The sequence below is a fragment of the Tupaia chinensis genome, unplaced genomic scaffold, assembly GCF_000334495.1.
Source record: "Tupaia chinensis unplaced genomic scaffold, TupChi_1.0 Scaffold143836_2, whole genome shotgun sequence".
In the NCBI taxonomy this organism is placed as follows: domain Eukaryota; kingdom Metazoa; phylum Chordata; class Mammalia; order Scandentia; family Tupaiidae; genus Tupaia; species Tupaia belangeri.
Genome location: NW_006203687.1, coordinates 1,205,691 through 1,217,888, shown reverse-complemented (window position 1 = coordinate 1,217,888; position 12,198 = coordinate 1,205,691). Strand labels below are relative to the sequence as shown.

The following is a 12,198-nucleotide window of genomic DNA, read 5'->3' as shown; positions in this document are numbered from 1 at the left end:
CTAGTCACAAGGACTCAAGGAACCAAAAGTGCATTTGATGGCCATAAGGGCCATATGTTTGAAGTGAGCCTTGTAGATCTGTGGAATGATGAAGTTGCATTTAGGAAATTCAAGCTAACTACTGAGGATGTTCAGAGCAAAAACTGCCTGACTAACTTCCATGTCATGAATCTTAACCAGGACAAAAAATGTGTTCCATGGTCAAAAATATGGCAGACCATGAATGAAGCTCATGTCAATCTCAAGACTACTGATAGTTATTTCTTTTGTTTCTTCCATGTTGAGTTTACTAAAAAACACAACATTCAGATACGAAAGACATCTTATGCCCAGCATCAGCAGGCCTGCCAAATCTGGAAAATGGTGGAAATCATGACCCAGGAGATGCAGACAAATGACCTGAAAGAAGTGGGCAATAAACTGATTCCAGATAGCATTGGAAAAAACATAGAAAGGACTTGCCAGTCCATCTACCCACTCTATGATGTCTTTGACAGAAAGTAAAAATGCTGAAGAATCCCAAGTTTGAATTGGGAAAACTCATGGAGCTTCATGGTGAAGGTAGCAGCTCTGGAAAAGCTACTGGACATGAGACAGGCACCAAAGTTGAATGAGCTGATGGATATGAACCACCAGTTCAAGAATCTGTTTAAAGTTCAGTCTTCTAATAGTGACAAATAAAAAATCCTATTTGTGACCAAAAAAAATAAAAAATAATAAAATAAAGTAAAAATTAATACATGGGGTTCATAAACTTTTTCCTAATTCATGCTTCCAAATCTGTTACTTATCTAAAGGGTAGGAATACTTCCAGCTGTCTTGTAAAGGGAGACTATTTTATCTCCATATTTGCTAGATGCTTTTGTGCTTCTATTGTAAAATTAGTAGTTTCTTGAGATCCACTATCATAGCTCACTCTGTAAGATAAACAAGTCCTTGTATGTTAAAAGGTAGTTACTACTGAAGAGATGTTAGCTGAGTGAAATGAAACGACAAAAGTCTCCAGAAAACATCAAGCCAACAATGGAAAGTACTTCAGGTATTTTTAGACTTGTCAAATAGAGCTTTGGTATGTTTGTCAAAGCATAATAATTTGTGTGTTTCATAGACGTGTCATTATATTCATAGGCTGAAATGAGAATTCAGCATTTCACCATGAGGTACAGGCTCAAACCTCCAAGGTGGTTGAGCCACAGCCTCTAGGTGAGCTCTGGAGAATCCTTCTAGAAAATCTTCTCACCGCCACTCAGACGACCTCATCATGTCCATCCTTCAAAGCCCAGGTCAGGACCAAATGCTCCCAATACCCAACACCCAACTACCATTATCTCACTTTCCTTCCCCACAACTTACAAACTATGCCAATATTTCTTTGTTATTTCATGAGATAGTGTTTCATTATCCACATATTTTACCCACTTCATTAGTCAGGCAAGAGCTAGAACAACCGTCTTCCCAGTAGCACTCAAGAAAATGTCTAGAGTTCCATAAGTACTCATTAGCATGGATAGGAATGTATAGTTAGTTGATACAATAGTAAACTCCCTATTACATGATAATCAAAATAATGAAAACTTATGTTTATAATGTCATTGTCCGCACTCTATGGCAGAACCTGTAAGACTGGAAGGTACAAACACATGGAGAGCAATGGTGATACGGAGACAGTGGAATGTATAGTTAGTTGATACAATAGTAAACTCCCTATTACATGATAATCAAAATAATGAAAACTTATGTTTATAATGTCATTGTCCGCACTCTATGGCAGAACCTGTAAGACTGGAAGAGCAATGGTGATACAGAGACAGTGAGGGAGGGTGGGCAATGGAGGAGGGTGAGAGGGTGAGAATCACGGAGAAGAACAATGCAGCAAAACCTTCGAAAGACACAAAATGGAAAGAAATCTTTTGATTATAACATATGTGGTAATGTCTTTGACTGTACCAACATACAATGTATCTATGATGGGAAAATTCATTTGGTATGCTAAAATGATACACGATGACTGTTAAAATAATATTAACAGGGATCAGCAGTTGGCATAATGGCTATATCACTGAATTCCCATGTATTTACCACGGTTCGAGACCCAGACCCGGTGGCTTAAACTCACGCTGGGCGCGTATGCGTGCATGCCCAAAATCCCGAGAGGAGAATGGAGGAGAAGGGATTGTGGCATGGCCATGCCCCCGGGAGGTGATTTCTCACTTTCTGTCTCTCTGTTTCTCTCTGTCTCTCTGGCAAGCGCACACACCCGATAGCAAAAACCTTTCCAAAAAATAATAATAACAATAATAATATCATCCAACCCAATAATGCCAACACTCAACTTACTATTGTTTTCTGCATAAATTCTTATAACAGGCATCATCTCAAAGAGCACTTTTGGTTTTGACTCAGTGAGTCTCATATTCCTCTTGTCCCAGCCAGCACCCTCCAGATATAAGCCATAGACATAGACACCCTCTGTGGGAGGGGCAGAAATGTCATCCTTCATCCATTTGGTGACTTCATTGCAAAGCACCATATTGTCCAGAGCCCAGCCTTTGTTGGCCCGAGTTATTTCCTATTCAGAACAGCAAAGGATAAAAGAGGCAATTAGAGGTTTTTCTTAATAGATACAGAAAAACAATGATGCTTTAGCTCTAAATTATCCAAATTCAAAGGAAATAGAATAGTATTTAAAGAATTACAATGATTCTTTCATTAAAAATACCCATGTCCTTATTTAGCCATTTATTGTTTAAATAAATATCAAATCAAATCAAGTACAAAATAAATATGTTTACATTCAAGCCAGCAGCCTGAGAACAGGCTGGATTTATGTTCCTCATAATGTGACTGCTCATACCAAAAAGAGACAGTCATTCTCTGTCTTATTATGTTCTTTAAACCCATAATGAAAGAAGAAAACCTTGTCGAAGAAAATTACAATAACACAATGGGTGCAAGTCAGAGCTATTACCTGTCGCATTGCAGTTAAAAATCCTTGGGGGTTAAAAAAGCCTGTCATCCAAAAGCAGTGGGGTCGATCATTGAAAACCCAGGAGGTGAACTGGCAGTTCCTTTCTATAAGTTCAGTAAACCAGAAACCCAGTGTACTTGAAACCCAAGAAGCCTGAAGTAAATACATTAAAACAACTAATTAATATAAGCTTAAGTCTGCTGTATAAACTGGCTATATTCACCAGGACAAAATAAAGACAAAAAATTAATTTCACTTTTACAATGAAAAAGTTATTAGGTAAGAGATTTCCCTTGAATTCCAAATGTAAGCTTTTCAAATTATTTTTTCTCATTAAAGATATTGAGATATGATAGCACCAGCTAATCATCACATAAGTATTAGATCAATTCACAGAGCTGTTTACGACGTCTGAGGTTAATAGAATCACCTTTTAAATACAAATATATTAATCACCGGTTGTGCTGTAAAGGAATCAAAACAATTTAATGAATTACATTTAACAAGTTTCCACCATTTTTCATTAAGCTACAACTTCAATAAATAAAATACAAAATGGGATTTCTGTGTACAAAGGTATGTTCATGCTCTCATCAAGATAAATCATCAATGCTTTATATTCTTTAGATAATGCATCATAGAAGGCTTTCTCCTTTCCACTTTTTTATAAGTTTATGTACTAGTATAATAAGAGACAGAGAGGAAAAAAGAGACCAGCACCCTCTAAGGGATCACTCCATGCCACAATAATCTCCCCAACTTCCCCAGGTAGCCAGGATCACAGGCACTCGTGTACGCATCCAGCCTGAAAGGGTCAACCTAGGTACTGAACCCTGATCTTCCATATGGTTTCCAGCATTGCAGAGCATTGTGCTACCACTGCACTGGACCTCTACTTCTTTCTTTTCTTTTTTTTTTTTTTTTTTAGAGAGATTTTCACTATAGGGCGCGTTTGCTCACCCAACAGAGACATAGAGACAGAAAGCGAGAAATCACCCCCCAGGGGGGATGGTCACGACGCAATCCCTTCTCTTCCATTCTCCTCTCGGGATCTTGGGCACGCACACGCGCCCGGCGTGAGTTTTAAGCCACCGGGTCCGGGAAGTGAACCGCGGTTGACTACGTGCGAGTCCAGCAACATAGCCATTACGCTAACTGCTGGTTCCCCCACCACCACTTATTTCTAATGAGATAAACAATTGCAGTCTTCTGATGTTTTGTTACTTAATGGTACACTTTTATTTCCTCTCATGAAGTAGCAGAAATGAAAACCCAGGCTCTTGCATCATGCACAAATTATTTGCGTTCACTACGTCTACCTTTCTCCCTGAAATCGCTTTGGTAATTCCCACTATGACAATTGGCATGAGTATGTTATTAATGTCAGCAACTGCACTGGTATCTCTAGATCACACATTATAACACTGAACCAAAGTGCAGTATTTTATGTATGAACAAATAGAGTAACCAACCTGACTAGGTATACCACTCGAATTTCAAATGTGTTAAGAATTAATTTGCCTATTTTTCAAGCACTACTGAAATTAAAAAGACTGATAATAAGTTGAATAGAATAAAAGCCTGAATAAAAATATTATAATGTAGGGCCAGCAAGTGGTGTGGTGACTAAGGCAGCTGGATCCCACATGGCCAACTGCACAGTTCAAATCCCAGACCTAGCAACTTGAAAAATTCACCAGGCTTGTCTGCCCCAAATCCTAAGAGGACAAAGGGAAGAAAAGGGTTTGTGGTGTGACCATCTTCTTGTGGGTGCTTTCTCACTTTCCTCCTCTCTTCTGCCTCTCTGGCAAGTGAACACTCTCCCTAGTATATACCACACACATACATACACATACATGCACACACACTTAAATATGGCACGAAGAGCAGAATGTCATTTACATTTCATCCCTCAAATGTCCTCTCCTAAAACACATTTATTTTCCTAAATACAAAGACACTCAAGAATTCTTTTATTTCTCCAAGAGGGAAGTTATTTCTTTTGTTTGTTTGTTTTTGGAAGTTATTTCTTAAAACCCTGTCCATCTTCAGCACAATTACCAACAAGTAATCAGCAAGCATACTGTTAAGGTTTTGTCTTGTTGAGGCCTGACAATAGCATAGCAGTAACGCAAGTGGACCCTGATGAGAAGCTCTTAGAGCCCCATCCCGAGGCCTCTGCACACACCAGGTGAGCGTGCATATGCTGTGATCACGGCTGGTTAAGGCTGAGGGTGGATCACGGCATGAAGACCCTGTTGGAAGGTAACTGTCTCCCTCTCTCTTTTCCTTCCTCTCTACCTCTTTTCTTGGGAGAAATAAACCTAAAACCAATGAATTGTCTTGTTATTTTTGAGACATACACACTCCACACTATGTTTCAAGACACAACAGGGAATTTTTGTCTTCCTGATGTGACTTTTTTTGTCTAGGTACATTTCCTTTTACACAATTAATGTCATGTTTGGGGTCCAAGAGAATTGGATTTAAATTCTGATCCGTGGACTTCTTAGATGTGTTATCAGAAAAAAAAAAAGACTTAAACTTTCCCAACTTCAAATTCCTCATCTGTAAAAATAAAGGCAATAACATGCAAATTTTAAATTAAATAACACTTACAAATTGCCTAGAAGAGCACCTGAAACGTGGGATTTGCTAAATAATTTTCTTCCCTGCCTACAATCTAAAAATACACGGCTATAAGGGGATTAGTCCTTAAGCAAAAGAACCATTTTAAGTAAATTATCTTTAGATGCTTTCCACTTGCCAGTTACAACCATTCACAACAATAAGTGATTAGGCAGAATAAAAGCAGGCTTATCTGTACTTTTTTCCACCAAGCAGGGATCCTGGCATCAAACATGCAATCCAATGCGTCGCGTAGATTTTCACTCATGATGATGGTGCCGTCAATAGCAAGTTTGAGCTCAGTCAGGGTGCTGCGGACAAGGCTGAGTACTCTCTGCATCCTTTCTATCTCCTGTCTGAGGAAGATGTTCATTGGCTGGAATGGTCCCATCTTTTGCAGCCTCTCTTTTACCTGCCATGGAGACACACTGAAACTTAGACATTTACTAATAATTTCATGGAGCTGGTGCCCTGGGGCATTTGAACAAGCCCAAATTTTTACAATTCCATAAAGAAGAAAGTTTTAATTTTTTTTCAAATGCAGAAGAAAGGATAAATAAAAGAAACAGTGTTTGATGACCAGCCCAAATGTTTCTGCTATGGAGAAGAACACACAGTCATTGACTCACAGAAGAATGTGCAACATGTGATCACAAGCATGAAGTCTGCCAAACTGCAAATGCCCTTACTGGAGAATATTCCCAAACTGCCAATCGGAGCTCTCTCAAACACATACATGGACATACATACACAATCAGATATGTATACACACAATTTTTCTGCTAGCTGTCTCAAAAAACTAGAATTCTATTTTAAAAACTTTGTCTCCTTTCTTTTTTAAGAGAGATTTTTTTGCTATAGGGCACATACACTGGCTGGAGAGACTGAGAGACAGAGAGAGAAAAATCACTCTCCAGGGGTGACGACCACTCCACAATCCCTTCTCCTCCAGTCTCCTCTTGTGAGAGCTTTAAGCCATAGGGTCTGGGACTCAATTTGTAGCCAACTTCAACATTCATTATTAAAGTATTTTAGAATTTTAAAATACCAAACCATAAAAAAAACTATGTGGGAGTCCAGCAACATAACCATTACGCCACTTGCTGGTCCAAAAGCTTTCTCTTTTTTTCCACCAAGATATCCAACCATTCATTCATCCATCATCCTATGAGTATTTACTGATAGTCTTCTATGCATCAGATAATGTGCTAGGTTGAGCTGTTTTATCCTAAGGTGACACTGACAAATTCAACAAAATGAGGCAAAGGTTTCTAAATCCTACTACTTATACTTATTTATATAATTATTTTATTTTCAGATAGTTTTACTTGCCTCATAAATATTTCAACCCCTAATGTGAATGTCCTCTTTCCTAATTATCTAATGAAGAAGGCTTATGAAAGAAGATAACAGTATTGATTTTCTCCAAGCAACTGATCAGAGATCTTCCAGGGAGATTATTCCCTTGACGATAGGTCCTTGAGTTCAGTCTATAGAATGAACTGCCAAAATTACCTGCTTAGAAGAAAACAATAGGATGCTAAAGATACAAAATGCTACAGGATTCCTCTGAAAATCAGATGGAAAAGGGAAAATATACAAAGAAATAATGCCTCTGAGCCCAAAGTGTCACCATCCAGGTCATCTCCTAAAGCCACTTACTTTTGGTTTTATAAAAAAAATTTTAAACACTGAAAGGGTCCATCTTTTCACAATTTTCCCTAAAATGCCTAAAAAATTAACTTTTATGTTAGTAAATTTACTCAGAAGCCACTTGCATACTAAAATCTATTAATTTTTAAAACTAGTGAGATGAAGGTGCAGAAAAGTAATAATATTAAGCATAGACCCCCCCCCACCCACCCACCCCCTGAAATCAAGAAGGCTTGAATTTTTTTTCTTTTTCTTTGGAGAATTTTGGCTATAGGGCATGTGCACTCTCCAGAAAGACAGAGAGAGACAGAGAGAATGAGAAATCACCCCCTGGGGGAGATGGCCATGCCGCAATCCCATCTCCATTCTCCTCTCTGAATCTTAGGCACGGACACACGCATGCACCCGGCATGAGTTTAAGCCACTGGGTCCGGGACTCAAACCAGTGTTGACTAGACGGGAGTCCAGCAACGTAGCTATTCTGCCATCTGCTGGTCTTGGGAAGGCCTGAATTTTAAGGTGTGTTCAAATACACACACACACACACACACACACACACACACACACTAGATATAGATAGAGATATAAATAGATATAATATATCAGGTACATTACTCTAACAATACATTACTTTCCTTTAAGCGAATGACAATATAAAATAGTTTGGGAGAAGATTCTAGAAAAGCAATCCTAACCCATTAGTACCTGCTTGTTATTTGATGATAAAAATCTATAATACTCTCACCAGGTTTGTTTGTTTGTTGTTTTCTTCAGAGGACATATGCACTCATTGGAGAGTGACAGACTGATAGAGGAGGAAGTCAATAATTCACCCTTTATAGGAATGGTCACATCATAAACCTTTCTCCTCCTTTTCTCCCTCCTTTTAGGCTCTTGGACATGCACACACATGTACCTGGCATGTTTCTCTAGCTGCCAGGTCCAGAACTTCAACCATGGGGTTGACCATGTGGGACCTTGCCACCTTAAATGCCATGTCATGGATTGGTCCTCTCGCCAAAATTTTTTATTGTGTATATTTTAAAATAACTATGTTCATGGACTCAAAAACTTGTTTTCTTAGTTATTTACAAAGCTAATGTTTTTGGATTTATTTTTTAATTTTGGAAAAATAATCTTTTGCCTTTCTTCCTCCCTCTTTCAACCAAATATACACAGCAGGCATTCTGTCAGGATTTTATTGACTCACTTCAAATGGGCCATAGTCTGGGGGCAGTTTCTCCAGCATGTCATCGGCCAGCCGGGCCACCACAGCTTCCCGGGTTTCATCCCCTCCTCCAGAGCTGTCCTTGGGCTGGATGCCCAGGATAGAGTCCAGCACATCCTTGGCCAGCTTGCTCTGATAGGTGATGTCAGCATTGGGGTGCAGCCCGAACACCTCGGGGCTGTCATAGGCAGGCAGGCTCTAAACAACAAACACTCCAGTTCAGCCCAGGCTAATTGTACCGGGTCAGGAAATAGAAGTCTTTTACTAGGATAAGCACTTACGAGATACTCTTATTTGGGTCAGGCTGAAAAACCTCAATCATTTCTATAGAACAGAATCAAAAGTTGCCTTGAAAAAAATTTAACATTGAGAAGCATAATGTAGACCCGTGGTTCTTCAAGGCCTGTACCCCAAGCAAAATTTAATCAGAGAAACTGTCTTATTATGTGATATGTAAGATTGAGTAAAAGTTGCAAATTAATGTTTTGTTTTCTGATAGTCTAATCTAACTTGAACCAGTGTTCAAGCAAATATTGTATGACTAATAGTTATTTTTATAAGATAACTGGAAATGACAGTTTTAGCAATCATGGCCCAGATAAGGTACATGCAAGTGTTATTCCATCCCAGGGGAAAAGACACAGACTAAGAAAAAAACAGAAATACTCAGAGAGTAACCAAGTCAGAGAGAAGAACAGACAATGAGAGAGAGTCAGAGTCGGGCAGAAACAGAACAAGCAGGCAAAAACCTCCCTCGACCATTAGCAAGAGAACACATACCTATGATTTGACAAATACACGATGTATGAATCTTACCCTTAACTTTATTACTGTCTTATTCATATTTTTCCTTCCTGTCTTTTTCCCTGTTTTATCCCTTTGTACATAATGTCTTCTTAGGAGCTACCTTAATTTCATTGTGAAATGAAGTGTGTATACATACATACACAGGCATCCCCAAATTTATACCTTCCTAGGCACTTTTTCTATTCAGTGCTGATGATTTAAAGACCCATGCAGTACAGTAAGACAAATATATTTGTCAATTTGAATTAATAAAAGTGTAGAGGTGGTAAAATATGATAAACCCCTTACATTTATATATCAAAAAAACCTGTAAATATACTGATAAATTTAGCCATTTGGGAACTGGTGTGCATTTTCTCACACTGAGATAAATCCCAGATAAAGGCCAAAGAGACTTCTAAATAATGATCTAATGAATGAGACAGAAACTAGAGTTGTCTTGAAAATCAGACTTTTTCACCTACATTTTTCCAAATTTCCCATCAAAATCTGCTCATTTCTTCTTAGGGCAATGCTTTTCAGTGAAGGGCTGTTTTGTCCACCAGGGGACATTTGGCAATATCTGCAGAGAGACACTGGGTTGTCATGACTGTGGAGGGTGTTGCTATTGGTCTCTAGAGAACAGGGGCCCAGATGCTGCTGGACACCCACAACACATGGGACAGGCCCTGCACCTGGGATCCTCCAGTCTGGAATGCTCAGATGGCCAAGGCTGAGAGTCCCATTTCCTGGGCATTGCCACATGCTGCCCATGAGATCAGGATGACAGAACAGACATCAAACGACTTGTCTAGTGATGAAAAAGAAAAAGTAGAACAGGCTGAGCCTAGAAGCCATGGCCGTGCAGTGTGGTAGCTGAATCCTCACAGGCAGAGCTTCAGGTGATTTGGGTTGCTTCTAGATCTATCTGCCTAGCACATCGCTTCCCCAAAGAAAATTCCTCACCAAGATGCTAAATAGGAGGGTTTGGAAGGAATCCACACAAAACACTCAGAACAAATAGGAACATTTTCATCATAAGTTGAATATAAAAATAAGAAGAAGATTCTACAGTAGAAGCATCGGCATATCTTACCATTGAAATTTCTTTTAAGAGCAGTCCATACAGGGTAAATACATATCAAAAAGGTCAAATAGCTGCAGGTATTTGCTCTATGCATAAGATTCTGAAGTGGACAAACCTGAATATATTGAAGATAGGTCTCCACTGTGCTGCATTTTGGGATATTGTATCCTTGATAAAAGCTGAAATCTGGTCCAAACATGCTTTCACTGAACCAAACCTTAGCAAAAGTGTTCAACAATCTCTTATCATAGTCATCAGTGACTCTACCTCCATATTGAATCTCTCCTATCATGTAGCGGACTGTGGTCCAGGAGACACCCTGGGGAAAATTACAAAATAATTATACAGAACTAACTACGGTGTCATTGCTAGTTCCCTCCCAAGACATCTACGTACTCATCATCAATGCCATTCATTACTCATTCTTTATCAGTAATGTAGAGAAAGTCCCGAAAGAAAATTAAATAGGCAAACATTGAGTCACTCAAAGCCAATGTTTATGATTCGAAATTGACTTACTTGATACATTCATATTTTAATATTTTTAGAATAACAAAAAAGATTTGCTTTTAAAGAAAATTGAGGCACTTCCTTAAAAGAGCCCACACTTTAAATGTAATTCAGATTCATTTTCATTCTTTAGGATTTATAAAAACAAGTTCTTGGGACCAGCAGTTAGCGTAATGGCTATGTCGCTGAACTCCCATGTAGTCAATCACGGTTTGAGTCCCGGACCCAGTGGCTTAAAGTCACGTTGGGCGCATGTGCGTGCATACCCAAGATCCCCGAGAGGAGAATGGAGGAGAAGGGATTGCAGCGTTGCCATCCCCCTGGGGGGTTATTTCTCGCTTTCTATCTCTCTGTCTCTCTGTCTTTCTGGCAAGTGCACGTGCCCTATAGCAAAAAAAAAAAAAAAAAAAAAAAAAAAACCTCCCCCCCCCCAAAAAAATTTCTTGGCAAGATATAAAAGTGAATTCAATGAAATAAATGTTAGAAGACATTTTTCATGTGCTACACTCTTGTCTTCTGAAGAGGATTCTTCTTTAACTGTAGTATTGAAAAACTAACTGATGAGGGAGTGAGAGACTCCCTTATAATTCCCTAATGGCTGGGATCAGTATTTTTTTTGTATCGTCACGTAACTGCACCACAAAAAAAAAAAAAAAAAAAAAAAAAAAAAAAAAAACCTCTCCCCCCCACCAAAAAAAAAAAAGTTCTTCACCCATCCCCTCAAAAACAGGCCCTTTTAGGTTGGATTATATGGAATGTCAACGTGCTTTTGAGCAATAAAATGACAACTACAAATTGTTCATTTTTATCTCTGAAATCAAGAAGCAAGTGTGGCCCAAGTTGCCTTGACCTAAAGTGACTCTGCAAGCACAGCAGACCCTCCATCTGGCATGATTCACCCCAAACTAGTGGCCATGTGAGCAGCACGCACGCCAGTACCTTCTTGATGTCCATGTCATCTAAGTGGTTTTGGATGAACTGCACAGTGGCATTAAAGTCCGCTTGATTAAATTCATAGGGGATATTCCACCCCAGGGGACCGAACTTGCGCCTCTCTTGGACAGTGGAATGCAAGAAAGCCACGGCGTAGAGCATGGGCTTCCACTGCGCCCCGGTGCTCACGTCCAGCAGGTCTTGGCTCACCCCTGTTGTGGTGTCAGGTGAAAGACATCGTTTCTCAAATATCTTGACTTCATACTACTTGTAAAAGTAAGTCATTACTTACGTAAATTAAACTTCACTTATTTTGAATTACTTTTATTATATTTATATGATAATTATCATTGAATTTTGGGGTGTCTGGAGTCATTTCTCTCCGAAAAATCTTCAAAGGGAATT

General features: G+C 39.0%; 1 protein-coding gene across 1 annotated transcript in view; it reads right to left on the bottom strand.

Annotated features, from left to right (window-relative positions):
* Nucleotides 1-12,198, bottom strand: part of DNAH5 (dynein axonemal heavy chain 5) — a 306,494-nt gene that overhangs the window by 13,378 nt on the left and 280,918 nt on the right. The window contains exons 77-82 of the mRNA XM_027767025.1: nt 11,800-12,005; nt 10,466-10,669; nt 8,460-8,675; nt 5,796-6,008; nt 2,969-3,121; nt 2,338-2,569 (exon numbers count right to left, since the gene is read on the bottom strand). Of these exons, the coding sequence (XP_027622826.1) occupies nt 2,338-2,569; nt 2,969-3,121; nt 5,796-6,008; nt 8,460-8,675; nt 10,466-10,669; nt 11,800-12,005 (1,224 nt within the window). The remainder of the gene's footprint in view (nt 1-2,337; nt 2,570-2,968; nt 3,122-5,795; nt 6,009-8,459; nt 8,676-10,465; nt 10,670-11,799; nt 12,006-12,198) is intronic.